The following is a 27,642-nucleotide window of genomic DNA, read 5'->3' as shown; positions in this document are numbered from 1 at the left end:
TCTCTCTCTCTCTTAGAAGATGACATTATTACCAAATCATTGACATTTGGCCCAAAACGTGCGGTTACAACTAGATATTGAGCGTGAACTGAATATTCTGAACAACACAGTTAATGCCATTTACAATTTATATGATTATAATTAAAAAGATTAAAGTATGCAGGATCCGTTCCCTCGTGGTTGGTGGACTGTCAGTAAGTCATTTTCATAAAATGGTTTGGTGTCCAGCAGCTTCGCTGCATTTTCTTGTTAAAACTTATTTTGTACGAATCCAATTTATTCTCTTTAGATGGACAGAAGTATTGGATTCTCCGGGAAGACGAAGCAGAGCCTGTGTCGCTATACAAATCAAGTTGGAAACCGCCCTTAACGAGGTCAAGGGCACTCGATATTGAAGTTACGGCTTATATTATGTTATCATTTGTCGAGAAAAACGACATTACAAATGGCCGTCAGATTTTGAAATGGTTGATAACACAACAAAATTCAAGAGGTGGATTTATTTCAACGCAGGTAAACGGACATTGAATTTAGTTTTTCAGATTAAATGAATGCAAAGATTTGACATATTTTTTATATAGAGTAGCTCTTGCTTAAATCTTAAAATAGTTTTAAGTGTGAAATTACAATTTTAAGTAATACCTTATGTGCATGATTTTACAATATGGCAATAGAATCGGAACTTTTTATAGCCTGCATAGGGTACGCTTTGTATAATCTCTCGCTCGTCTTTTGGTATTGAATGCAGACGACGTTTGCTTAAATTGAATATGAAAAATAATCTATATGTATTGAATTCGTAAGGTGACGGACTTAGGTGAATTGCTTTCATTTATTATTCTTTCAGGACACAGTTGTCGCCCTTCAAGCGTTGGCGAGCCTAGCAGAGCTCGTTTATGAAGATAACTTCAGTTTGAGTGTCACTGTATCATCGGCACCTGGATCTTTCAGTCATACTTTTACAGTAACCAATGGCAATGATCTGGTGCTTCAGATACAAGAGGTACGCCCAAAGTGGTCAGAGGTTCATTAATGTATTTTGCCATAACCTTCATTCTTTATTAAGAAAGCATTTCAATCTTACTAAATTCGACATATAACACTTAGTTTTCTTAAATAAGCTATAGTAACTATTTTACTATAACTGTTTCTTCCCTATAGGGTGAGATGAATCGGAGAAAAAGTTGTTATAATTAAAACTCAAACATAGGGAAGTACAAGCAGTATTTAGAAGAAGCTTGATTAACAAGGTTATTTACATTTTTTAAGTATGTGCTTTCAGTATATGCAATAAGATACATGATATAACTATACTTCGTCTGTCAGGCCCATGAAGTCAACTATGTGTGGAAGCAAACGAACCATCATTAATTAGATTATCGTCGAGAGAAATTATCGTTGCAATATGCAGTTCAATTAAAATCAAAACCTTTCAAATCAAGCATTTTCAATTGTTTTTAGTCAAAATTACAATACTCTGTTTCAAAATAAACCAAACTGTATTCCAACCTTTGGCATCGTATTTCATCCCATCTGGAAAATACCCAAATTAATATCGACACAATCCAATCATTTGCAACGATTGATATTCCTCCGTGGCTTCTGGTTTCGCCGTAAGTTGATCATTCACTTTACAAGACATCTAAATCTGACACCGAATCTTACAATTTTCGTTCGAATTTTTCAAAACTGCAGTTAACATATAAGGATTTTTAGTCGTTTTATACCGACGGTTCGAAAGATGATCATAAAGTTGCCCCGGCAATTGTAACGAAAGATGCTACAGTTGGATGCCAGGTGCCCAATGATGCGTCAATATTTTCAGCAGAAGCCCATGCTATCTATCTCGGCCTTGAGCACATTAAATCAAACGACGTATCACAGTCAGTTATTTATTCTTATTCTGTATTTGTTCTACAGAGCCTTTGCAACAAAAATTAGAAGAATATCTCCATTCGAAAAATCTTAAGATTATTACATAACATTAGCTCAAAATGTCATATAACCTTTTGCTGGGTTCCCGGACATGCGGGAATAACAGGTAATAAAAAGGCAGATCGTCCCGCGAAAGCAGCACTATTACTACCACCACCGGAAGATATTTAACTTCAATTGACTGATGTTAAGCCACTAATTAAACATTTACAAGATCACAGTGGCAAAATAATTAGAATCAATGCGTAGTTAACAAGTCACATTATATTATCCTTAAATCGGTGAATGGCATCCTAGCTACAGAGAGAGGCGCCGAAACGAGGTTGTCCTTGCCCTTTTCCAGATTGGTCATTCATACATAACCCATTGTTATGTACTAAAACGTGATGTCTAGTCTCAATGCATAGCGTGTCAGGAACGATTTACAGTAAAATACTTCTTATAAGATTGTGTCGACTGTAAGTCAACTCGAGAAAATTTCTATAATAACATTACATGTCTTAAATATCATTTTTTTGAAAACATAACTCCTCAATCTTTTAATAAAATTGGAGTCTTCATAGCCACTTTCAATATTCAAATTGACGTTTGTCTTAAAATTTAAGTTTGTTTGATGTGTTGGCCCTCATGACCTATCCTGTGTTGATGGGCCGTTAAGCATTTAATAGTAATAACAATAATTTCCTCTTTTTCATGGTACAAGATTCCTTATGTGCAAAACAACCAGGAGCTGACTGTCGTTACAAGCGGATTAGGGATTTGTTTATTAGAGGTACATCTGTATATTATTAGAGTCAATCATGTGTAGGTATTTTGGATATCGCTATTCTACCCAAGGGTGTAGGATTTGGGTCAGAACCCATCTTCTCTGCTAGTGGATTATTTAGTCTCCGAGTTATGATGTAACCTTGCCGGCCACAGTTATCTTTCTTGAGTAGAGGCATGGTTCATAATATACAAACTTTGCAGATAATTTAATATGAATTTTATCCAGTACTCTCAAAAATGTTAAACTCATATTAAAGAGGTTTTATGCACCGGCCCCTCTGTTTTAACAGAAGTTTAGACTACTAAGATTTCCATCGTTTGTTCCCTAGCAACAGCTGTATGCTGAAATGTAATTTGTTTGGCTTACTGTATCCATTACCAGATTGTAAAGGTAAGATCACATGTGTGTGTTACGTTCATCCCTCTTGAGGTGGTGTCACCTGTCGACGGTAAGATTTCAACAGTCAATAAAACGACGTTTTGACGCTTTTCAACTGTGACGTCATAATAAAACGCCATCATCTGATTGTGTCATCATAATAGTACAGGTTATTGAGTGCACATGCGATACGTACATGTTTCAAACACAGAGGTAGGACATACCATGTGTTCATTATAGTTCATGCAATAATCTCACATTATTGACAATGTTTCATAACAAGAAGTATTTTGTACACAGCTATTTAGTAAGCAATTACATATCTTGTAAGAAACACAAGAATATCATATCATATCGATGGTTAACATATTCCTTAGGTAAAATATATCGCGCTGCAAAGTTAAATGAAAATTAAAGCATCGTCTATTCATTTTAATAGAAAGAATAATTACGAACGGGAGATAAAATAGTTACTGAAACGTTAACGAAACGGACATTGCATAGGTGCTTAGTACTTGTTTCCGAATCGTTGCTGATGATGTATTGAGAATATAATGTATTGTATATTACCAGAAATTAATACAGAAATTTAAACTAATTTTACAGTCATAGCTGCAAAAAAATGGTACATAAGCCCTTTAACGGACTAAGAATGATCTGTTTTTAAGTTTCCCTGAAAAGACATGTTAAATAGATAAGAAAACTACTGTATATATCTAGAGGGATGCACTATATTGCAAACAAAAATATTTTAAGATAAAAATATGAACCACCTATACCTAAAATCGAAGAGTACGTACCACCGTCACCATCTTGTTTTGATATAAATAGCAATGACGTTGAGGTCAAATATGAACAATTTGCTATATAAAGAGGTGAAAGATAGCCGTTTAGTTTTGGATAACCTAAACATACGTTATTCATAAACGATATCTGCAGATGTATCTATCAATTGGAAATAAATAAATATTAAAACCATGCAAAAAAGAATTTTTATACACATTCAAGTCATTAACAGTATGTATGATTGTTACACTTCACCATTTTGCTCTTATTGATATCAGGTATCGGTGTTCTTCAACGTTGAACAAGAGCTTCGCGTGCCAGCATTCGACATGAATATCACGTTACGAAACGAGACAATCGAAGGCTTTAGATTAGATATGTGTTTCCGGTAAGTCATAATCCTCAAAATCGAATTTTACAGTTGCAAAAAACGCTACTGTTTAGCCAATATATATCTGTATGCTTTTAAGCTTTTAGCTTGGCTATGATAATTATACCTGGTCCAATACTGTAAACGGAAGACTGAATTATGAAAACTTAATGCATCTGTTTGTCTTCTTTCAAATGTTCTTTCAATCTGTAATCGTAGAATTAATATGAAATGCACAAAAATAAATTAATGCCTGTTTAATTTCTTTAATCTAGGGATGCAAGTGACATTAGCATTTTGTACATCTTTTTTACAACTTAGTATCTCGATAACGCGTGATTACTACTGAATTTAGATTTTTTCACTTCATCTATTTTCAAATGAATTTATTCATACATTGTTTGAACAATTCGTGCTACGAACACGTATATGTTACTAACCGATTCAATCCTTAAAACCAAGTCGATAATTTACCCATGTTGCCAGTTTCATATGGTATTTTTGACGGGTTTGGTTTGGTTTTATATTAGGACTATCAACAGCTATGGTTATTTAAGGACGTGCCAGTTTTTGGTGTTAGAGGAAAACAGAAAAAAACCAGCGAACTACGGGCAGTACCTGGCGACTGCCCTACGTAGCTTTCTTAATGAATTTGCCCATTTTACATGCAAGTATATTTCATGTTGTAGTGATAATTCCATGCAATCTTTTCCAATTGTTTCATTGGATTCTTTAAAACTCTATAGGTGGCTGCGGGATGGACGGAGTACCATGATTTTGTTGAATGTGGGTTTCCCCACGGGTATGGAGGGAGACATTACATCAGTTGGCACAAAAGGAGCCCCAACATTCAAGCGAGCAGTGAAGAACGGTGAAGACGTAGACATGTACTTTGATTTCGTAAGTAATCTGATCCTACTGTGTTTGTGTTAATCATTTTAAAGATTTCATTTCGTAGTGATAAGATGTCCAGAAACTATTTGTTTAACTCATGTATTGATACAGGGTATAATCTACGATATGCCATTCTCTTAGTAACAGTATACCGGTATTTTTGCTTGTTTTTCTTTAAATCTTAAGAAATCTAATATACGTTTCCTTAAATAGATTTCATTGAATGAAATGTTGATAATATTTCAAATGTCACGTGACATGTTGCAATAACTTTAACGTTTTGGTATATGTTGTTGTTTAATTCATTTTTATTTTCTTTGGTGTATTCTCCCTTCAATACAGACGATTGAGCAACCAAACGGAGTTTTACTGACTTAGAGTAACTTCCCCTGTCAAATCATTCATAGCTTTTTTCAGCTAAAAAAACGAGAATTATTTCAATTATGTGGATCTAGTTCCGGGATATCAATATTGGTTAAGTGAAGGCTTCGCGATGTAAAGTCGATGTAAGTTCGATCCCGGCTGTTTTTTCTGTTTTCTGTTTTATTTGAATTTTCAAACAATTAAGTTTTTAACAACTATAATTCTGTTGATACAATTCAACACGTGATCTTGTAGAAAAATTATTCAAAAAAATATTAAACAAATATTTTGCAATAGTGACTACTGTATGATACAGTTTAACTTGGATGTTCCTTTACCTTACATTTCATCTGTCTAGTAAAACAAAACCTTAATGATATTCTACAATACGTTGGAATTTTATGATGGTACTGTTGTTACAGGTGACAGATGAGGCAATGTGTGTCACTATCCAGGTGTTTAGAAGCAGTATTGTGGCTAATGCGAAGGAAGTGCCCGTGACTGTATCAGATTATTACGAGACGGGTAAGTGTTCTATACTTAGACATTCGACAATTATATATTTATATAATAAACTGATATTGTTTTCAGTGTTCATGTACGTTGTTATCTGTGCTATCTTACGTCTTTCAAAATAATATGTCGATATTGATATTTGGATATCTTTAAGTTTATATGCGATACATAAGCAACGAATAAACACAGTAAGACTTGATTGATGTTTTGGTTTATGATACATTTATATTGTAATGAAACGTGCTTCACGTTTTAATATATAAACGTGTATATTGTATTAAAATGTACCCAACTTTTTTGACGATTATCATTCAAGATACATAAACATCAAGCCCAAAGGACCTTTAGCTCTCTTTAATATTTTAGCTGATGTTTGAAATGGACAAAATGCATTTGTTAAGAATGTTTCGCGTGCTAGGTTTTACATCCTTTATTAAGGTGAAAGTATAAAATAGTATTTCGTTCCAAATTCCACTGACATGTTTTCCGATGATACTTATTTCGTTTTAGATTTAGCCACAATGCTATTTTTTTCTCACCGAAACTTTAAAAACGTTTTTCGTTCAAACTGTATCTTCGGATATTTCATCCTATTCCAGATTTTTTTTATTGATAGCTGTAAATGTGCTTACTTTAGCGGACACAAATGTTTGCACATTTTCGAATTTTAATAGCTTAGTGCATTGATGAACTTGCGCATTCGCAATATATGCAATATGAAACTATGTATAGAAACTTCGATAAGCGCTATCATAAATTAGCGCAATGTGTAAGCGTCATTTAATGTTAGCGCTAAAATTAGAATACCACAAAAATATGTATGTTTACAATGTTTTGTTTATCTTAACAATGATTATAAACTAAGCACGTATCACAATTTAATGATATTTTAAAAGCCATTGTATATTAATTTTCGTTTCTCCCTTCAGCGAACAGATTGGCCGTATTTTACAAGTCGACGTCTGCGAGCAACGCTACTCCAGAAGATGTGTGCATGGATCGCGATTGCTTTTGATAAGCAGGAAAAGAATATTTCTTTAATTTGATAGAATTATCACGATAAGAGATATTTCTTTTCGCCAGAAAATGTTATACTTTAAAAATAAACCATTTAAACCAAAGCGTTCATACGGTTATATGTATATATATGTACAAACGTGACATTCGTTCAGGTTAGTGTTAGTAAGCACTATTTTAGATACTACTTCCAGAAAGTCAAACTAATATTTCGATGAAATATCTTATTGATGATTTTTTATCAGACAATGACATACAGTGATTTTCATATCAGGTAAAAAGATATCATATATTTAAATATTTGTTGGGGCTTGCTTGGGTTGTGCTTCTACCGGAGGAGATATACATCCTATCCGTCTTTATTGTGTCTTTTGACCGTCCTTTCGTCCTAAAGATAGTGAATAGCATATGTTACATACTATTACAACTGAGGTTACTGAATGTGATATAGCCGTATATCTTAATGTTGTTCAATAGGAGAGTAGAAACAAACACTAACTTAATTACATGATTTTGATGTGGTCAATTAACCGGTGGCAACTAAGGATTTCTTCGTGATAGTTTGTTCGTTGAAACACGTTCAGTATAAGTTCTCTTTCCATGGCACAGCGTTTATGAACGGACACCAGGTGTACTTCATATTTTACTATACAAAGCTTGTTTATACCTTTAAAAGAACAACTGGACGGGAAGTTGTTTTTACGTGTGTCCGTGTTATAAAGACTAATGCTGATGAGAGTTTTAAGTGTTAAAAACATTTGATACGTTACATGGCATCCGATAAGATAAGAGGAGTAGATAACAGAAGTCCTCGTGATTGTTATTGGTTTTAATTGCAGAAATCATCTTTTTTGCATTGTCTTTATTGCTTAATACGATTGCATGACCCTATCTTCCCTGTCAACACGTGACGTACTTGTCCCGCGATGCAATGAATTACATGATAAAAACCTAAAGTGGAAACCGGACACTTTGGATTGAGGTTGATAGTACATGTGTATCAGCGATGCTGTTTTGTGTTGAATATTGGAATTTCCAGAGAATTAGCAATTGAACGCACGTGCGGCAAGCACAGTATTCAGATTGACTAATTGAACGTTTCGTTATGCTCTGAAGGTTCTGTATTCAAATAAGGTCGCACTCCTGTTATATCTTGGATACATCAGCCCCAATTGAGTTTGCTCATCTAGTATTCATTTATTCTTTCCATATCATTTTCAGTTTTAGGTGCTTAAATAAACGATATAAATCCGAATTTGTTTAATGCGTACCTCAAGTGATGCCGTGTTCTAATATCTTGTATAACCTTACAACAACCAATTTAAAATGCATTCAGGAAAACAAATACCCATGAATCACAAAATATAGAATTGGTTATGTTTTGATGTGTATTCGTTTCAAGAGTAAAGATTAACCCTTAGTCAAAATGCGATTCCTGTTCTGGTTTTTACTTTATAAACGTGTCACTACATGGATTAGTCCTAGATATACATGACAGTGTCGTCGAACAGGAGAAGATGCTTACCCTTTTTAAGCATTTTATCTTATTCTCTTAAGGATTTTTGCAATTGTTTCCGTGTAAATCTTTACACATCTGGGTCTTCTTGATGGTAATGTTGCAAACAAACGTTCTCGCTTGAGACTAACGTTTTAATCCCAGTTGCTCAAAGGTTTATTATTTTTAACCAATGGTAAGTGAACGATTCAACTTGTTGCTAATGAGAAGCAAAGTTTTCAAAGCAAAACATATCTGTCTAATTTTTCGCAACTATTCTATTGCTGTGAAATATCTGGCGTTCTTAATTTTGTTGAATTCTTATTTAATATTATCCCCTTACCACTGATTAACTTTATCCAATGACTGGCATTGTTGATGAAATTGGTGATTTTCCTTTCAGTAGCCGTATTCTAAATTAAATCTGCTGATACATGCATGATCTTAATGATTTGCCACAAACACATGTCATATTAGCACATTGACGATTTCAGCGTCACCTCAGACAATGCCTCAAGTGAACACTTCTGATCTCATTTGCTGGTTATTTTTGCTGACCTTTTTTATGGACACTTTACAATCGACATTTTCCTAAACAAAAATAAGATGATACTCCCAACCAGTTATCATACACTCTCGCCAGAATCCATCATCGATATTCCAGGGTTTGCGCTTTATTAGTTCTCTGTAATCCTGAAATGTGTCATAGCAAAATTGATGGCACGATTATAGCTATTTCATTGATGTCAGTTAAAAACCCCTGACAAATCGCTAGGATCTTATCTGTCCTTTGAAGATTACAGAGGAATGACATTCGACTTCAAAACAAGGCAGTTTTACCGTTTCGCTGTCCTTCGAGTCTTTTGATGTACATCAAGAGTGTGACAAACGGCAGCTGTGAAAAGCTGACTCCGCACGCACACAGTTGCGTATTTTTCTACATGAAATATAACTTACACCCATACAAAACGTTATTAATACGTTTAGTTGATATATTTAAATATTAATCATTATATTAAAGCATACATTTTAAAAGATTCGTATAAGAAAGTACATATTACTTTATACTAAAATAGCTGGAATAATCCCGAGAGATACACTTTTCCGCTGGGAATTTAAAAAACGTGTGAAGATGCTAGATTTAATTCTTTAAACGACATCTGTTTTTTGTTGGTCTTAAAGAAATGGTTCTTATTGGTGAGGATTACTATCATTTATTAGATTCCCTCGCACGTATTTTGTACCAAAATGAGAAAATGAAAGTAGTTTGCCTAGGAATTACTTGATGTGGTCCGGTAAGTCACCACATAGGCCTACTCAAATATAAATTTACACTTGCAATTCCTATGGTTTTCTTATTATTTTTCCTACACAGCCGTTCGTTAAATTCTCGTTTGGTTTGGTTATGTCATTTATTCCAAGTTGCAGGCTGACAATTTTACAGCAATTTCAGATACAAATATAAATAGTTGATGTCAGAAAGCTGAGTTGGTTGATTCAACATTTATCATGCACATCACTTGCCTAGCTTGCTGTAAGCAAAATTTATTTATTTTTACTGATTATCATATGTTATAAATTCAGTTTTTAAAGTTTGTGCTGATGTATTTTGCCAATAAACAGATAAGGACATGTACAACTGGTTAGTGTTCCCCCAAGCCAATTGAATCAGTTCGCCCCTACCCATCCAAACCAGTTGGTTTAAATTGTGTCAAAGACTGTTCTATGCTATTAAGACCTGGTAGTAAAGAATATTGCAATCTACCAAATTTATTACCAAATCTAACATACATGGAGAATAATGAATACAATTAATTATATCCAAACATAAACTGCTTATTTTCATATTTTATCTAACCCGACTTTTCTATGTGATTTTAGGTCTAAGTAAATAATCACAATAAAATATATTTTACAGGTAAGTTTTATCATGAATATACTTATATGTGTATATATTACTATAGCAAGGTCATTTCATTAGATTCAATTAATCTCATCATCTTAATTTATGATAAGTGACAAACCTCCAAGCACTAGAACATAATTAAGCATTGAGTTCAATACTTATATTTACGTTTTCTCTGCCTCTTATGTGATTTTTTAACTTACAATTTTTATTTAAAATTTAAAATTCCCGCCTTATCGACAGTCCACACAAATTGGTTCAATAATTTTAACAGCGTGTTGTCGCGTGCTGATTGGCAAACAAAGTAGTACTTTGAAATTTTAACAAACACTTCAATTTTATTCCACAATTCAGTATCAATACAATTGCGTATGATATGTATATAGGGTGATTTAAGTTTATCAATAGAACTCTGAGCTGAAAGTTAGATTTGAAATTGTTTCGATTTTTCCCCGGAACAAATTTCGCGCATGGATAAATACAGTGAACACCGTAAATCCGACCTTGCCCTCCACGAGGGAGTTATTTTTGGAAGTTTATTCGAAAGTTTCTCTTTGCTCATTTTGTGAAGAATCCAGACGTGAATTTATTTGTTAATTGTGACTACAGTCGGTAGATTCTATAACAGCCTCGTTATTTGACATGTCGTGATCAGAAACTGAGGAAACCGTGCCTGCGAGACGCGTGAAACTGATATCGTTTGAAGTGAGTGATCTTGCGATGGAGCACAGTGGTTCGTTACAAATGTCTGAAATGTTTACGTGTGCTGTGACTCATATCAGTAGATCTGTAACATATTTGTCAGTAGGTCTATATTTCAGACATTTGTAAGTCACACTATCTGTACATGTAATTTGGTGATCTCCAATAGTGAAAGATGAAATTTGCTCTTTTAAATTCTTTCCTATGCAGATGGCCTGGAATTTGTCTGGGTTTGCCTGCATGCCATTTTTTATGAACCAGTTTATTAATAAATTACTTTCATTTTGTAACACATCACTAAGATGAAGAGCACTATCAGTGATATGAGACAAAGTGTTGTCGTCGGCATAGTTAAACAGAGACCCACGTTTTAAGACAGTAAAAATGTCATTCATAAATACATTAAAAATAAGAGGCACCACTATAGAGCCTTGGGGGACCCCTTACTGAGCCACCCCCAGTCGCTGACCATGGGGCCAAGCTAGCCTGACCCGCTGCTGTCTGTCACTGAGGTAACTACTGACAAGTGCAACTGCTGACTCATCTAGCCCATAGGTTTGCAGCTTCCCCAACAACAGACCATGGGGGAGGCAGTCAAAAGCCTTGGACAAGTCCATTAGGATGGCTCCTATGTGAATATATGTATGTAAACAGTCTGAATAAAATAATAAAAGTTCCTCATAATGTATGTGATAGATAAGATAAATGATATATGTGTATAACTAGTCTTATACAAAATAAATTCATGTTTATAACCTATCTGTGATAGAAAATATAAGTTTATAACCAGTCTGAAGCAATCAATAAAAAAATTCAAATGTCTGTGATAGTTAACGACTATGACTAGCCTGAAACAATAACAAAAAATTGATAACCTACTTGTGATAGTAATACAAGTTTTATAGCCAGTCTGAAACAAGTAATAAGTTTTCCTAACATGTCAGTGATAATAAATTTAATCAAATCTACATGTATATTCAGTTTTAAACAATATATTATTTTTCTGTTACATGTCTGTGAAAGTTAACACAAATTTATAACCAGTCTGAAGCAATGATTAAAAATTCATAACCTGTCTGTAATAGTTAATACTTGTGTAATTATTGACATTGAAGATGGGTCTGAAACAACGTTAATACAGGCAATGCTCATAATCTGTGAAAGAAAGTACTTGTGTATTACCAATCTGAAACAATAAATAAATGTCAATAACCTTAATGTGAAAGTAAATTTGTTATTTTAAATTCTTGTCAATTGCATGTGTAATAATTGTGAAAATTGGTTTCTACCACAATACGCTGTGTTATTCCACTCTCAGATCATTGTATAAACACGCAGACTGCTAGATAAATATGAGTTATATTCCACACGTGGTATATGACCTTCAAGAGTTTTGATTGGTCGAGAAGATGAACTTTGACCGGGAAGACTTTTTCCACGTGCTTTTTGCCACCTGCTGTTTTGTTTACGTCGTCGGCTGTCAACATCCGACAAATGTTGGTGACTTTGTAAGGTTATGCGGAATAGGGGGTTATTAAGGCAATATTAAAAGATGACACTTAAAGATTTGATCGCTAGTTTCAGGCAAAATTGCTACAGACGCTCGATATCATTTCGACGTCACACCGTCGCGTGTCCAGGTCGTGAAACCAAAACAAGATCGATCTGTCACAGTGTCGGGAAATATTTCGTTCTCCCAACGTCCCGTTATCGCTATTTAGACGGTCTGACTATGGCGTAACTTTCACTATTAACGTCAACCATAGAACCGTCACTAAGAAACGTAGGCCTATGGTTTTGGATATTGACAGCGATAAGTTCGTCTACAACGGTGAGTTACGGTAAGTTCATCACTTGGCGGGAGACAGACTTTGTACGATATGCTTACGCGCATATAGTCCGTGGTTAATTTATATAAATTAATGCAATACTGCTACTCTCAATATTTAAAGTCGTTCATCTATTTTATTTTTTCATGAAGTTGTTGCCGAAACATTAATTTTGAAGTCATTTTTGGAATATTAATGAGTGACTTTTTACATATGGGTCATATCACTACGCCAGCCTTGTCAGCAAACACATGTGTGTATGTTATTTCTGACTGATCATGAGATTGTGGTAGAAACAGATCACACGACTCGTGGTTGTTGAGTATGGTATTTATTTCACTCTCGTAAGGTAACTAACTAACTCGAGTGAAATAAATACCATATTCAACAACCACTCGTTGTGTAACCTCTATGTATTATATGTCTGTGATAATATAAAGATTTAATCCACGTAAATTCATTGTTAAAAAGACAGTTTTAAGTAATTTTACAAGCCTAGTGTTAAGTGTTCGAATTCAGGAACCCGCTATCAAAGGCTTCTGATTGTTTGTGTAGGTGTAGTAATTCAATTTAATCAAATTACTGAAAATAAAAGGAAATCAGGGAAGACAATAACGATATAAACATTTTAATGACTAAACAGTTAGTTCCCTTCCGTTGTAAAATAAATAGGAATAACCCTTTTTCCACCACTTACCCCTATAATGTACATCCCGCTACAACTTGTCGTATATTTGGTGACACTAAACTTCTACTAGTCTCGTTCAACCAGACTCTTGTTGCCTGCGCAAGCTACGCCGGTCAAACCCAGTGCTTTCGTTTTATGACATCATAACGAGGCTTACCGAGATTCTGGTAATTTTTTTCATTGGTCAAAGGTTGATACACCTTTTTTAACTTTTGAAGTCAGAATTTGAATATTTTAATTCATTAAAAAATTACCTGTTTTCACTATTAACGAGAAAAATATAAGAAAATGCTTCAAAAAGAATGATTTCATGTATTTTCATTGGATATTTTACAATAATTCATGAAGCTAACAAGGCTATTGATACAAGTCAAGCCAGATTACCTGAGTGAGAACTTGAATGTGTTTTGAATGGTGTACAGGTAAATAAAATCTCACTTGCTTTGCATGTATTTTTCCAACTTCAGTCAGCCTTGTTGGCTTTGTGCTTAGTTATGATTTATTCAATGGAAATATATGGCATTATTCTGGAGATGTGACACATTTTCTTACATTGTTCTCGATAAAAGTGAATACACGGGTAATTCAGGAATGCATGTATAGGCATTTTTTTTCATTAATTTCATTATTCATTGAAATATTTAATGGCGATGACATAACGTCCGGAAACGAAAGTAAAAACACTGCCCTCTGGTGATGGTAATTTTAAAGTACTGTGTTTGACCAGACTCTTGAATTACAAGTGATCAAGCGTCTGGTTGAACGAGACTAAACTTCTACTTCTACTTTCACATACTTCATTTCCGGTTTAAAAATACGCAACTACGGCTACCGATTAGGCAAAGCTGGCCGTTCACAGCTGTCGTTTGCCGCATTCGTACATCAAAGGATCCGACAAGACAATTTGTATTGTCCACAAGGTGGTGCTCATTGAGCCTTACATTTCGCCATTACATATTCCAGGGGTGAAGAGAGCGTATATGAGCGTCACTCCCGCTGACAAAAACACAGAACAAAAATCCCGATTCTGTAGGAAATCCAACATTGGTTACCTCCTACGTTACAATTATCAGTACGTGAAATAAAGGCCTATTAACTACATAAACATGTGTTTTCAATGGGAGAAGCAGGTCGATGTCCGTTTCTCCCAATCCACTACCCCAGATTTGTTACCTCTACGCACTTAGAACTACGTATAATCCTTTCATAAAAATATGTAAAAAGTTCCGTAAATTGCCTTGTATTTTTAATATAAAGCGCTATATCAGCAACAGATGTATACAGCAAAACATGATAATGTGATTGTAATAAACCAGGAGGGTATTAGCACAGACGGTATAAAAAATCCTTTAAACTACCAGCAATGCACTAGTCCTGGATGATATCGCCAACGGTGAACCGACAGTGTTGATGTAAGTTAAATTACATATAATTGAACTAAGTAAATGCATTGATACTTCAAGGTAAAATTTGAAGAATTGAATAAGTTCTGCTACTTAATCATGTAAGAACAAATATACATTTTTCAGTTAGTTCTATGTTAGATTTGAAACATATAAATATTTCATTACGTTAATGAGGGTTCTTTAATCTAGTTGCTGGGACGTATTGATTATTATCCAGTCACATCAAATATTGTTGTTGTTCTTTTCAGTAAATGTTCAGGGGGCATTTCCCCCTTTGTTTCAATCTATATTTTTCATTTTATCTAGCACCCTTTTGATGAGTAGACTTTTTTTAACATCAGGATTGGCAATTTAGGTACTTATTATTTATTGACCTTTTAAGTAGACAATAAACTAAAGAATGTGATACTTAGAAGAGGTCTGTTGCAAGGTATGTTATCATTGCTTTTAAAAAGTATATTGCAATGTATATCTGAGGCAGCATATTGTCAATATGTATTCTGAATTGGACTTGATAACACTAAAGATTACTGATGATATGCGCAAAATATTTACGACTCTGTGGCACTGCCACTATATTACCCAACAAAGTTCGAATGGCATTCATATATATTGTAAATGCCATGACCCACGTGTTCATTTTATCAGTATAATGACATTTTAACTGATGCGTTTGATACCACAGACCTCGTGAAATATGGCTCTTCAATTCATTGGACAAACATATAAGATCATATAAATGCTGACTATTTTTAGAAGTTTTTAATTTCTGTGATATAAGTTGGTAACTGTATGCATACAATTGTGTTGATATAGCATTTACAGTCTTTTTGAGTGACAGCTTTACAGACAAAATAACATATTGCGCTAGAATGCATTAAACCGTTTGCCTGCAAATTCGTTCATATAGAATGTATCAACATGCAATATTAACGCAAAAAAATAAAGTAGAACGCTTGATCAAACTTTGTTAATTTACGTTTCTTACTCGTTAGGATATCAATTCTCTCTTTTCTTGCATTCATTGAATTAGCTATTGGTGCATAACGTACATATACCCAGTTTAAATAAAATCAAGCTAAAATATTCTAATGTTACATTATTTTATAATTTCACATTTTTGACCAAGTAGGTATTTCAGGGATTTCCATTTCCAAAATGTTGTTAAACTTTTGATGTTTATATTCAATATTGCCAACTCATATATTCCTCTCTTTCATTGATTTTTCTTAATTGATTTTGTAATTATATCGTAAACTAACGTTGAAAATGAAGGAAGGGGATCTTATAATTTCTACAAAGGAACTTCTGTCGATTTTGTTGGCAAAGAAGAAAACGATTTAAAAGTATATGTCATGGTGTATATTATTATTTTTCATTTCAATGCTATATTTCCAGATAAAAAGTTTACCATATTTTGAAAGAAAGCAGTAAATCGCGTTTTCTTATCAAGTCCACCAACTTGTTTGGGGACCTACTGTGTTTACCTTCTAACTAAAGCTCCTCTCCTTTATCGTGAACTTGTCCGCAGGTTTTCTCAGAAACTACAAATAAGATTGAAATGAAACTCCACAGGGTGGCGTGCATAGATGTGTTATAAATATATCTGTATGCAGTTATGCATCTAAGATGGCCGTCATGGCCTCTGACTAGTCGAGAGCTGGTCTACCATTTTCTCGGAAACTACATCGGAAACTTCAAAGAAAGTACTTTAGTAAAGGTGGGCATATGTAGTTGTGCAAGAAAACTTTATTTTTTGCAGCAACCCGTCCAAGATGGCCTTCGCGGCATCTGATTGGTCGAAATTTAAAATAACGTGCTCAAATTTAGTATTTAGTCGTTTTCCGAATAACAACCTCAATGTTTACTACAATTGATCATACTTGTCGAAAATGTTAAAATATGCATTTTTGTGAAGACATACGACAAAAAAGGACAAAATCAATATAATTATTGTTCAAGCTGTCATACATCAATCACTTGTATTTAAAGAAAGGAAACTCACAATAGTTTAAGCTTCAATACAAATATGAAATATATCTCAAGTACATTTACTCAATAAATCTCCAACATTTATAGTCAGTAACGTTATGAACTATGAATGAAATGTAAATGAACTTCAAATATATCAGGAGGTTGTGTCACATAGGTTAATCTTATTGATATGAAACGAAATTCGAACACGTGTTACTTGAATAGTGAATAATGTATATATGTTGATAATACACAAAACGTTATGCGGGATAGAGTATGAAAATTACCATAATTCCCAGTGACATTTGTTCGCAAATATTTCGCCACACAATAAAAAGGATACAGCGGTATGTGTATATTTTAGAGAAAACGCGGTCGGTAACAATCTGTTGCTATTTCTTAATGAAAACTTGAAGAATAAAAGCACATATTATAATGGTACAATATAGAAAAACCCCGTAAAAAAAACGTTATTTGAGAAAAAGTACCAGAATCATCAACTTTCGATCATTCTTAAAAAATACACTTTTGAAAATATGCATTATTTCAATAATTGAAGTCCTTCTAATTGTGCAAGGAAAACTCTGATTATTAAAACGACCCATTTTTCGTTACAATCATAATAAGTTTAGGGTAAAGTGTCAACAACTATTATATTTGTCAATATTTTTTTTATTTCAGTAACTTGATATATTTCCACAGCCAATAAACCACATTGATCGACGGATCCATATATAGACATAATATATGTCAGCTGTCGCTAGTATCAATTCATCATTGTTTAAAAGGCTTTATAAAAGAATGATACAATTACATCGAATAAGTTAAATTTTGCGTTTGATTTTTGTGCCGTGCTTAGGAATCATGGCCCGTATTCATGAAACCGTTCTCATGCTTAAGCATGAATTTTGTGCCCAAACTAACTCTTTTGCAACTCGCTTAAATCATGTGACACGGCCAAAAGGTTATATGTAAATATTAAAAACGATATTCGGCTTTTAGATTCTCTTAAGTTCCTCCAAATCACTGATATAATGTGGATTTTGATTAATCTCTCACTGAAAAAAAAATTGGACTTTAGCACAGAATCTGAGTTTGAGCATGAGAACGGTTTCATGAATACGGATCAAGGTATGATGGATATTTCAACCTACATATTTATACTTCATATATTTGTAAAATTGGATTATTTTGTTCCCTCTAACATCTTCAGTCTTTCTTGTCTGTACTACCAATTTAAATATTGTCATTTTTTCTTGTATATATTTTACTGTTTACGCCTAACTACTGTCAGCGTAATATTCTTATTTTAGTTTTTTTAGCGCCTTTACGAGTTATGACTACGATATATAGAGTTTCTGTAAATAGTATCCCGTTGCATACAGTGTCAGTGCACCAACTCACCAAAGCATCAACATCCATCATACACTTAGCATTGAGTCTGCTAAATAAGCACTTCTTAAGTATAGGAAATTTAATTTTATATCTTACATATTAAGAAGAAGGTTTTTGACATCCATTCAGATTACATCGTAAGTAATCAAGGAAAGCACATTTTGTTCTCTTGTAAGGCAGAATGTTTTGCTTGAGTGCGAATAATATGTGTCGTAAATAATTTCCAAAATCATGATAATATATTAATATTTGAACCTCATAGTTATAATCGGATATATTATTTTAATAAATTGCAATATTGGCCTTACGTGATGTGCTGTTAATGAATGTAGAAATGTAGAACTTTTTAAATGCAAGTGTGGCAACCTTTGTAAGAATGTACCATTTTATTTGATAAGCCATCTGAAGAGTTTCTTTATTTTTGTTCTAAATGTCACCAATAAAATTTAACTCAATGATGATTTTGAACAATCGCTTTCTAGAAAAAAGGGCATCAATTATGTTGGAACAAAGTGTGATACTAATTTTCTTTGTGGTAATACCTTTTGTTTTAATCAATAAATGTATCTAAATTGCTTTTTTTGTGTAATACAGTTTGATTTTGTTGCTTCACACAATAATCATACCCCCTTGCAACTCAATATTATCTATTCCCTGACAATATCTTGCAGTTTTTGTTTTATATTACCTGTTGATGCTTTTGTTTAAATCTATGCATTTCATGATACTTCAGTGACATATGTGCCAGCTTAGCTGTCGATTTATTCAAAAGATGACATTAAAAGTAACTCAATATTTACACAGACTGTAGATGTTGACGTCTCCAAGCATGACAATAAAAGCATCATTCTTATAATCTAAGCACTTCCTTCTTGAAATACAATGTTTAAAGCTGATTATTTGAAATGACTCATTTTACGCAGCAACCACATTCACATCCAGGTTTAGTGGATGCACACATCTGTCAATAACCTTGCATTATAACATAGTCACATTGTTCGGTGGGTTTATATATATCAGCTGTTGCTAATGTAAAGGTATCACGGTGTTTAAAGCTTCACCGTAACATATCAAATATGCTAGATGTTTTTCTTGGTACAGTGTTAAATACTGACCGCGATCGATCTTAAAAGTAACATATACCTTACATATTTGTAATCATTCTTTTTGCCAATCTCTATTTCACCTATCGATGCACAAATTTACATTTTTTTTTACTTTTCATTCTTTAAGTCTTATTATCCCAAAAATAATTTCATAATTAACAATTTGATCATATTTTAATTGTTGAGAAGGTAGGATTGATATCCGGACAAAGCAGAATCTCTGATAATCAAGGGAACACCATTATGTGTAAATCTTAATGAAAATAAAAAAAAGATTAAAAAAAAAGATATTACACATTGCCGTTGTATAGCTTCACATATTAAACACAATTGATCCTTATAATATCCTTATAAACTTTCTGAAATGTGTATAAAGTGTACCAGCTGTGATTTCAATTCACTTTTAAACAGTAAGGTAACTTAAGTTCAATTTAAATATGCTAATCTGATTTGTAGACAAGTTTTTGATATTGCCATGAAGTGTGAATTTAGTAATATGTTCGATTGAATTTAAGTGATGCATTTAAGCATTTGTATTTTGTCTCTCACAGCACAATCAGCAGGCTTCAGACATGGTGTTCACTTTGCAACCGTGCTTGGTGGTACTGCTATTTGCGACATCATTTGCAGACGAGTAAGTATTCTATATTTTGAAAGACACTTAAACGCATTTTAGAATTGTATTATCATGTTCATGTATCGACACTCAGCAATATGTTTACATTTTCAGTACATACTTCATATTGGCACCCAAAACAATCCAACCTGGTCAACCGATCTCTGTCTTCGTTCGGATAGTGAACGCAACTGGACCAGTCGATATAGATTTAGCTGTTTTAGATTCCATGAATGGAAGTATTGCAGATGTGTCTGACACAGTTTATGCTGGTGAGTCATATATTTTAAAATCTGTTTGTTAGTTTATCTTCATGTCTGCTGACAAGATATTGGTGAAATAAAATTACTGTAACCATGAATGCTGAAATATTTAAGTTTCCTCAAATTGTGTTTATCAATACTTTTGAATATTCAAGAGCTTTCTGTATTAAAAAATAAAGCGTTATTTTGAAATTGAAGCAATATGAAAAAAACCCAGATGACAACGCAAAACGTGTAAATTCAAAGCATATGAGATTTATATAAGCGGACTTAAGGGTTGTTTTTGATTATTTTTAGGGATACCTGAGGTGTTGGAACTAAAGGTAAGTGACAGTTATGTTAACAGTTACTAGACATTAAAAGTGTTTCTTTTATATCAAATGCTCTAGTACAAATGTGGGATAGTTCAAGTTTACATCAATATTTAATTGATTCCTTTTCTTTTAAATTAAATCTGTTTCAAATGATTTTTTCTATAATATTGCATGTTTGTTGTAAACTAATTACTGCTCTTTAAAATAAGATTTGTCTCCAAAGTCTAGCGTCAGCCATTGTGAGAGTTTGTACATACTTATGAACATGTCAATTAATGTATTTCTGTCCGAACCGGATACATTATGGACGCAAATTTGTTTTATTTCAAGTGTTGTCGACTGCTCACATCAACAGCCATCTTGCCGTCATCAATATGATGCACCAGACATTCAAGAATACTGCGATAATGATCAGTTTTAGAAGTCTACCTGAAAAGTTGGCAGTATTAACTTTCTTGTTCTGATGGTTTCGACGATGTTCTAGACTTTGATAGGTTTTCAGCTTTTATTGATAAAACCTATCGCTAACCAGAGTTGTCGTTTCTTACACTCGTGTAATGACAACAATTAGTAGAGATTGTGATAAATCAAGTCAGAATAAAAACAATGAAATATTTGAAAATCATTAAGGTACTTGCAGCAGATAAGTAATGAGATTTGCTCTAATTATCGACGAAAAACTTGAGAGTTACCAAGCTAAAAGTATACTTCCCTTGATCCAAATACAAAAATTAACATTCACTTCTTGCTTTCCTTTCTATGTGTGCAGATACCAGAGGATCTTCCGTCGGGTACTTATACCTTACGGTCAGAAGGGACTGGAGCACTGGAGTTTATTGATAGCGTGCGTTTGACATATTCGCCAAAAGCAACCTCGATATTCATACAGACTGACAAAGCTGTGTATCGGCCGGGTGAACTAGGTAAGCTTAACCTAAGGATCTCCGTACCACTGCCAAAAATGAAATTTGACTATAGCATTGATAAGTCATTTTTATATTTCATTTCACAAATCTAAGTCTTATCTTTGATGTTGTTTTAGCAAAATCTCCTTTTCTGATCTCTAGATTCCATATTTTTGCATATCTAAATGATGATCTAGCAATTTCATCGCCTCAATCTTTAAGTAGAATTATATATATAACAAAATAGAGGATACCGGACACGAACATTATACAAACTAGGTTCTGATGCTTTCTTTAAAACTTGTTTATTTCGCGTTTGTTTTTCTCCCTTGTATAGGTCTTTGAATCAATCGCTTATATAACTAAGGTGTTGGAATTCTGCACCGTTGTGTCATCAACGTACGGTACTCCTTACGGATAAAAACTCTGATAAAAGGAATTTAATTAATGACTTGGGTTTTGAAAAATGTATTGAGAGATGATATCTTACTTGTTACATTGTATATAAAATGCGAATTGTTCCGTGTGCTGTAATAATAGATGTTATAAGACATATTGCGTATCAGTGTGCTATTTTATAGCGATTTTGATTATGTTGTAATTATTACAATACTATTACAGTGCGGATACGGGCAGTGGGAATTTATTCTAGCCTAAAAGTGGTTCGTGCTCCCATGAACGTCACCATACTTGTAAGTTATTTTAGATGGCGTAATTAATCAGGTCACTTTTACATAATTTCATTGACTAACATGAATTTTATTCAGAAGCATGTTCTTTCGGTATATGAATAAATCTTTATAATTGCTGTAAAATTTGTGTTTTCTCTTTTTGTCTTTTCAAAAGTTTTCTGGTGTGTATGTGCGCTGTGGTATATGGTGTTTGATATTTTATTTATTTAGTTCCTCTTATGAATAAAAATAATTCAATAAAGTTAAAACTATAACCATACAGTGACGAAGTATTTTTCCAATTTCTTGCTTTTGCAAATTAAAAGAAACATTTGTCTTCGAATAAAACAATACATAAAACAATACAATGCGGATATATGTGGCACTTTATTGTTTTTGCAGGACTCACGAAATAACAGACTCAAGCAATGGATTTCTTTTATTGACCCTGTTTCAAGTATATTTAAAGGCGAATTTCAACTGAACGATTTCACCAGCACTGGCGACTGGACGATCTCCGTGGAACAGTTGGTAAGACTATTTGAGATAAAAAGAACTCGTACATGCTTAAATACGAAGTGTTGAAATATTTGTGCTACTTATGATGGAGGCACGGTAGTCTAGTGGTAGGACGTCGGGCTCCCAACCGAAGGGTTACGGGTTCGAGTTACGTTTCTTTGAGATAATTCACTCCGTTTGTTCCAATTTACTCAGCTGTAAATGAGTACGTGATTGAGCAGTGCTAGAGTTGTTGAATGTTAGCTGTGAGCGCCGAAATTGCAGCACCGACTGTATGCTCCCCAGGGAGTTGAGACATAGTTTGGCTGGTTCCAAAAGCCCTAAAACAACAGATACGTATTTGTAAATCGCTTTGAGACGACCTACGAACTAGGTTGTGATAAAGCGGTATATAAGAACCTCTAATTATTATTATTATTATATCAGAAAATGTACTCCATACAAGGTGATGCAATTGCTGTAAAAACTTCTTGACTGCGGTTCCTAAAAATATGATGCAGTGAATATTCTCTGCTTATACATAAACTCATGGATTGCCAAAATTTATATTTAACACTTTCATTATTACCCAACAAAAACGCGATAATGACACATATAGCCTTTAGTTCTTTAAAACACTCGACAAAATGCATGGTTTTTGTTGTACTTTTATTACTGTAGTGTTGGATGGATTTTATTCAATCTGTTGCAAATCATATATTCTTCATTGACAACAGATTGAGCAACAAGAGAAGATTTTTGAAGTAAGAGAGTTCGGTAAGTAAATGCTATTGGTTAATCTTTATTAACTATCTCATTATGATAAAACTAAATGTAATGAAACAAACGTTTGTATACGGATCGTTTTAAAATTTGGTACCGCATCAAGGGGGCAAAATAAATGCAGAGAATAAGTTGATCGCTTTATGGAAAATAAATAGATTTATATATATATAGGTAAATATATTTCTATGATACAATGAGTTTCTAAGTACTTCTCTGAGAATACTAAAGTCCTTGGTAGTTGTTATTCTCTGCTTCACGTTCAGCATTTAGGAAAATGACAACAACTGGTTCACCCCTTGTTATTATAATGTGACCGGGAGGAACGCTTTGCTGGGTACCTTCGGCATGGTATTTCAGTGAGATAGCACTATAAATAAGCCTCTAATGTATACGTATAAGTTTACGCAAAAGTTCATACGTTTATCCGAAGGGAGCTATATACTATCTTCGATAATTCTTACTAATTTGCTAAAAATTTAAAGAATAAATATTGGAATAAAAATACAATTAAGAAACAATGTTTTGTGTTGATGATAAAGTATGAGACACCAGCAACCCAAACAATACACTACTTTCACGCGCATTTCATTCAGTATACGGGCTACACCTCAACCGTATACATACATGTGTATAGGTGTATCGGTAGCGTTGAATACACTGAACACGGTAAAAAAATACTACGGAAGGACATGGATAACACATCCACACAACAATAACTAACCAGCAAAACAAACAAAAAGATGAAAAACAACTGACAATTAATTATTTAATATTTACTAAGTTTGTTGCAGCTGAAACTCGGGAGTTGTTCTGAAAAGAATAACTTGGCTCGACGTGCAGCAAGATACCCACACAAACAAATGATTCTGCCCAACACTCTCCGTCTGTCTCTAAATAGTGTTCCAATTATACGAAAGAGTTTCAGCAGGTGAATACGAATTGTCCGATTGAAACGTCGAAGTCTATTTTGGTTTCGAAGCGGATGTCTTCGTATATGAGCGACCTTAAATGGTAAGACGGTAGCCAGGCAGATAGCAATTTGGAGGTAAATCAATTGTCCGCCGTTTTCAATTGGAATCATCATTCTAAAGGTCTGTGCGTCTTTGTTGTGTCCTACAAATACCGATTGTACATTACGGATATTTAATTGATTGTCAATGATGACTTTAGTATGGATGCAGTGGTACCGACGATGTCCACTGAAATAAAGATGATGATCTTCCTGGGGGATATAGATCTCGTGGTACGTTCCGTCAATGGCACCAACAGCCTCGAGAATACGCTTCCTTCTCCCAATGAGTCGTCACCATTCCTGACGTGAAGGCCATGCAATGTAGGAAGCTATGAAGGCAGACAATGAAGGAAGCTAAGTCGTCTAATACAATTGGCCATATTATGTGCACCGCAACATCAAATAAAATTGCTAAAGTGTTATTCATGTAACATGGATAGGCTCTTAGCCACATAAATGTCATAAGCACTCTGCTACGTCGACTTGCGCACCGAGGTTCCATATTTCGTATAGGCGTCCGTAGTCGGTGTGCAATATTGCCGTATATCGGTTAAAAATGTTTCCTGTGTTTCACTTGTTGTGTCATAAAATTGAGACCTACGTTGACTTTAGCTTTCCCATACATCTCTTCCAACGACCGGTAACAAATCGTCATTCATGAACAGTATCCTTTTTATGTTTAAAGTACTGGGCTGATCCAAAATTGCCATCAATATTGGAAAATTAGTATTGAATTGATCGTAGTTTTAGTCAAAGACGGTCAACATGAGAGCTATCATTTCAGAGGGAGTTCTTAGACGAAGTGGGAAAGTATCACACAGCAGCAACACGAAACAGTATCTGAAAAATAGTAGCATAAGAGAAACGAAACCTTTCAATTATTTCGTTATTAAGCACAATTTTTTATTAGCAATGTCGCTTGCTAATTTCCGCCAAAAGCTGTTGTTCTTAACAGTCACAAATTTTATCAATTGAATGAGTTTTTGAAAATAAAAAAACACCATGAGGAAATTCTACAGCGTCAACACTCAAGACATTATTAAACATCAAATTATGGAGACAGAAATACGGAAAAAATAAAAATGGCAAAATCATGGACCGAAGACGAGAACAGATAAAGATCATACCATTTCTTCGGCGTTTATTGCAGTCTCGAAGTACACACATCTGCCTTGGTACATATTTTATTTGTCAACAAATGACACATTTTGCAAGAAATTTATGACAGCAGGCACTGGAATTTATAAATGCCGTATGTGGGAGAGGCTAGTATGTTACTACCAAGTAAATGAAAGGTCACAATCGCAAAATTAAAGTAATCCCGTTTAGTTTGATCTCACGCGGCCATAGTTGTCGTAAGATGGGTAAAAAGAAAAATATGAAAATCAGCTGAAGCAGAGGAGTCAGTGGTATCCTGGAGGATACATGACATGTACAGTACATAGTCATCAAACTTCATATGGCATGCACCGTAAATCACTTGTATTACGCGTATAATTTTATATCACGAGCTGACACCTCGTGACTAATTCGCGTATTTTAATAACATTGGCGAATGGTAAGAGAACAATACATTACATATATGCTACAGTGATATAATTATTCCCAAGGTATATATTTTCACGACGGAGTCTTCACGCGGATTAACGCTGAAATAATATCCAATATACCACGCGAAATATAAATGTATCAATAGTGCATAGTCTACAGCATCAAATGCACGTGTAGGTGTAATGTTCGCGTAGATCTTGCCCATACTCAACAATGACAACCAAGAGTACTTCTGACGTCTACATATATTCCAAATCAAATAAACATATTTTCTGACAGGTTTAAAATATAATAAGAATTTCAAATAATGTATGCTCCCTTCGGATAAACGCATAAACTTTTACATATACTTTAGAGACTTAGTTTTAAAATCTCTAATGGGACGTTAAAAAAAATAAAACCAAACTAAACCACAACATAGAGGTTCCTCAGGGGATGTGTTCATTCAGATGTTGTATACTGTCAACATGAATAAGCACATCCCCTATGAACCTCTGAAGGAATGAAATAACTAGGGAAATACTCAGAAACTGTGTCTTTGAAAAAATATATAACCATCACAAGAACGTTGGATGTTTTTTGTATATCGATATGTATATATTTATTTCCAGATAAGACGAATTTTGTTTGATATAAATATAAAACGGATAATGGTATAATTGATATTTTCTATGTAAGCTTTCCTAAAACAGATGAACTGTATTTGTTTTACCTCGTTAATCCGGCCAATAGAAATTAGGACGCACACGTATCTTGTATTTGTATCTGAATATTCTGTTATCCGGAAAACTCTTAAATTAGTAATCGCATTTTTCCTAATTTTTTTTACATGTATCCGAACTTTCCTGTTGGAAAGAAATCGTTTCCGAATTGTCTACGGTATACTACATACGTGTTCTTGTTTTCTTTATAGTTCTCCCAAGATATGAAGTAAACCTCATATTACCATCATTCGCTGTGGCAGCTGATGACAAGTTTACTGGCAAAGTATCGGCAATGTAAGTTGATTTTTTTTTTAAAGTTCAATTTGGAAATTATAGAACTACAACTGTAACCCTCAAAACGTTCGGGTGAAATTAACATGATATGTAAACTAAATATGGAATGTTCGTTCGTGTCATTTGGTTACATAGTACTTCTTACACCTGCTCTTTTAGCTTGAAATATAAGTGTGAATAAGGTAATTTTATGTGATTTTGAATGAGCATGGATGATGTTTTTGTTCATATAAATAGCTTAGAAATTAAACGCGGAATTATTTCATTTCAACTTAAAATTCTTACTGATTGTGAATGCTACCTGAAAGCAGTTCGTGTTTATATAAACTTAATGCCAACTTCCCCTCCTTCCCTTACAACAATATGACGCAATGGCCAGGATAAATAAAATGACGAAGTTTTCTTCTTTAAATCACCACACCATCAACACAAGATACCTTTGCTTTAAGAGATCAACTTTAGAATCTGTATGTCTATTTAATGTTGCCAATCATGTTTC

General features: G+C 33.8%; 1 protein-coding gene across 1 annotated transcript in view; it reads left to right on the top strand.

Moving 5' to 3' along the window:
- The window catches only part of LOC110466739 (CD109 antigen-like), a 94,537-nt gene that overhangs the window by 37,445 nt on the left and 29,450 nt on the right, over positions 1-27,642 (top strand). Inside the window, exons 2-8 of the mRNA XM_021523459.1 lie at positions 20,260-20,417; positions 20,706-20,731; positions 21,492-21,645; positions 22,249-22,319; positions 22,701-22,829; positions 23,534-23,573; positions 27,059-27,143. Coding sequence (XP_021379134.1) covers positions 20,260-20,417; positions 20,706-20,731; positions 21,492-21,645; positions 22,249-22,319; positions 22,701-22,829; positions 23,534-23,573; positions 27,059-27,143 — 663 coding nt within the window. The remainder of the gene's footprint in view (positions 1-20,259; positions 20,418-20,705; positions 20,732-21,491; positions 21,646-22,248; positions 22,320-22,700; positions 22,830-23,533; positions 23,574-27,058; positions 27,144-27,642) is intronic.

The sequence above is a fragment of the Mizuhopecten yessoensis genome, unplaced genomic scaffold (assembly GCF_002113885.1).
Source record: "Mizuhopecten yessoensis strain PY_sf001 unplaced genomic scaffold, ASM211388v2 scaffold11143, whole genome shotgun sequence".
Lineage (NCBI taxonomy): Eukaryota > Metazoa > Mollusca > Bivalvia > Pectinida > Pectinidae > Mizuhopecten > Mizuhopecten yessoensis.
This window is presented reverse-complemented; position numbering and strand designations above follow the sequence as displayed.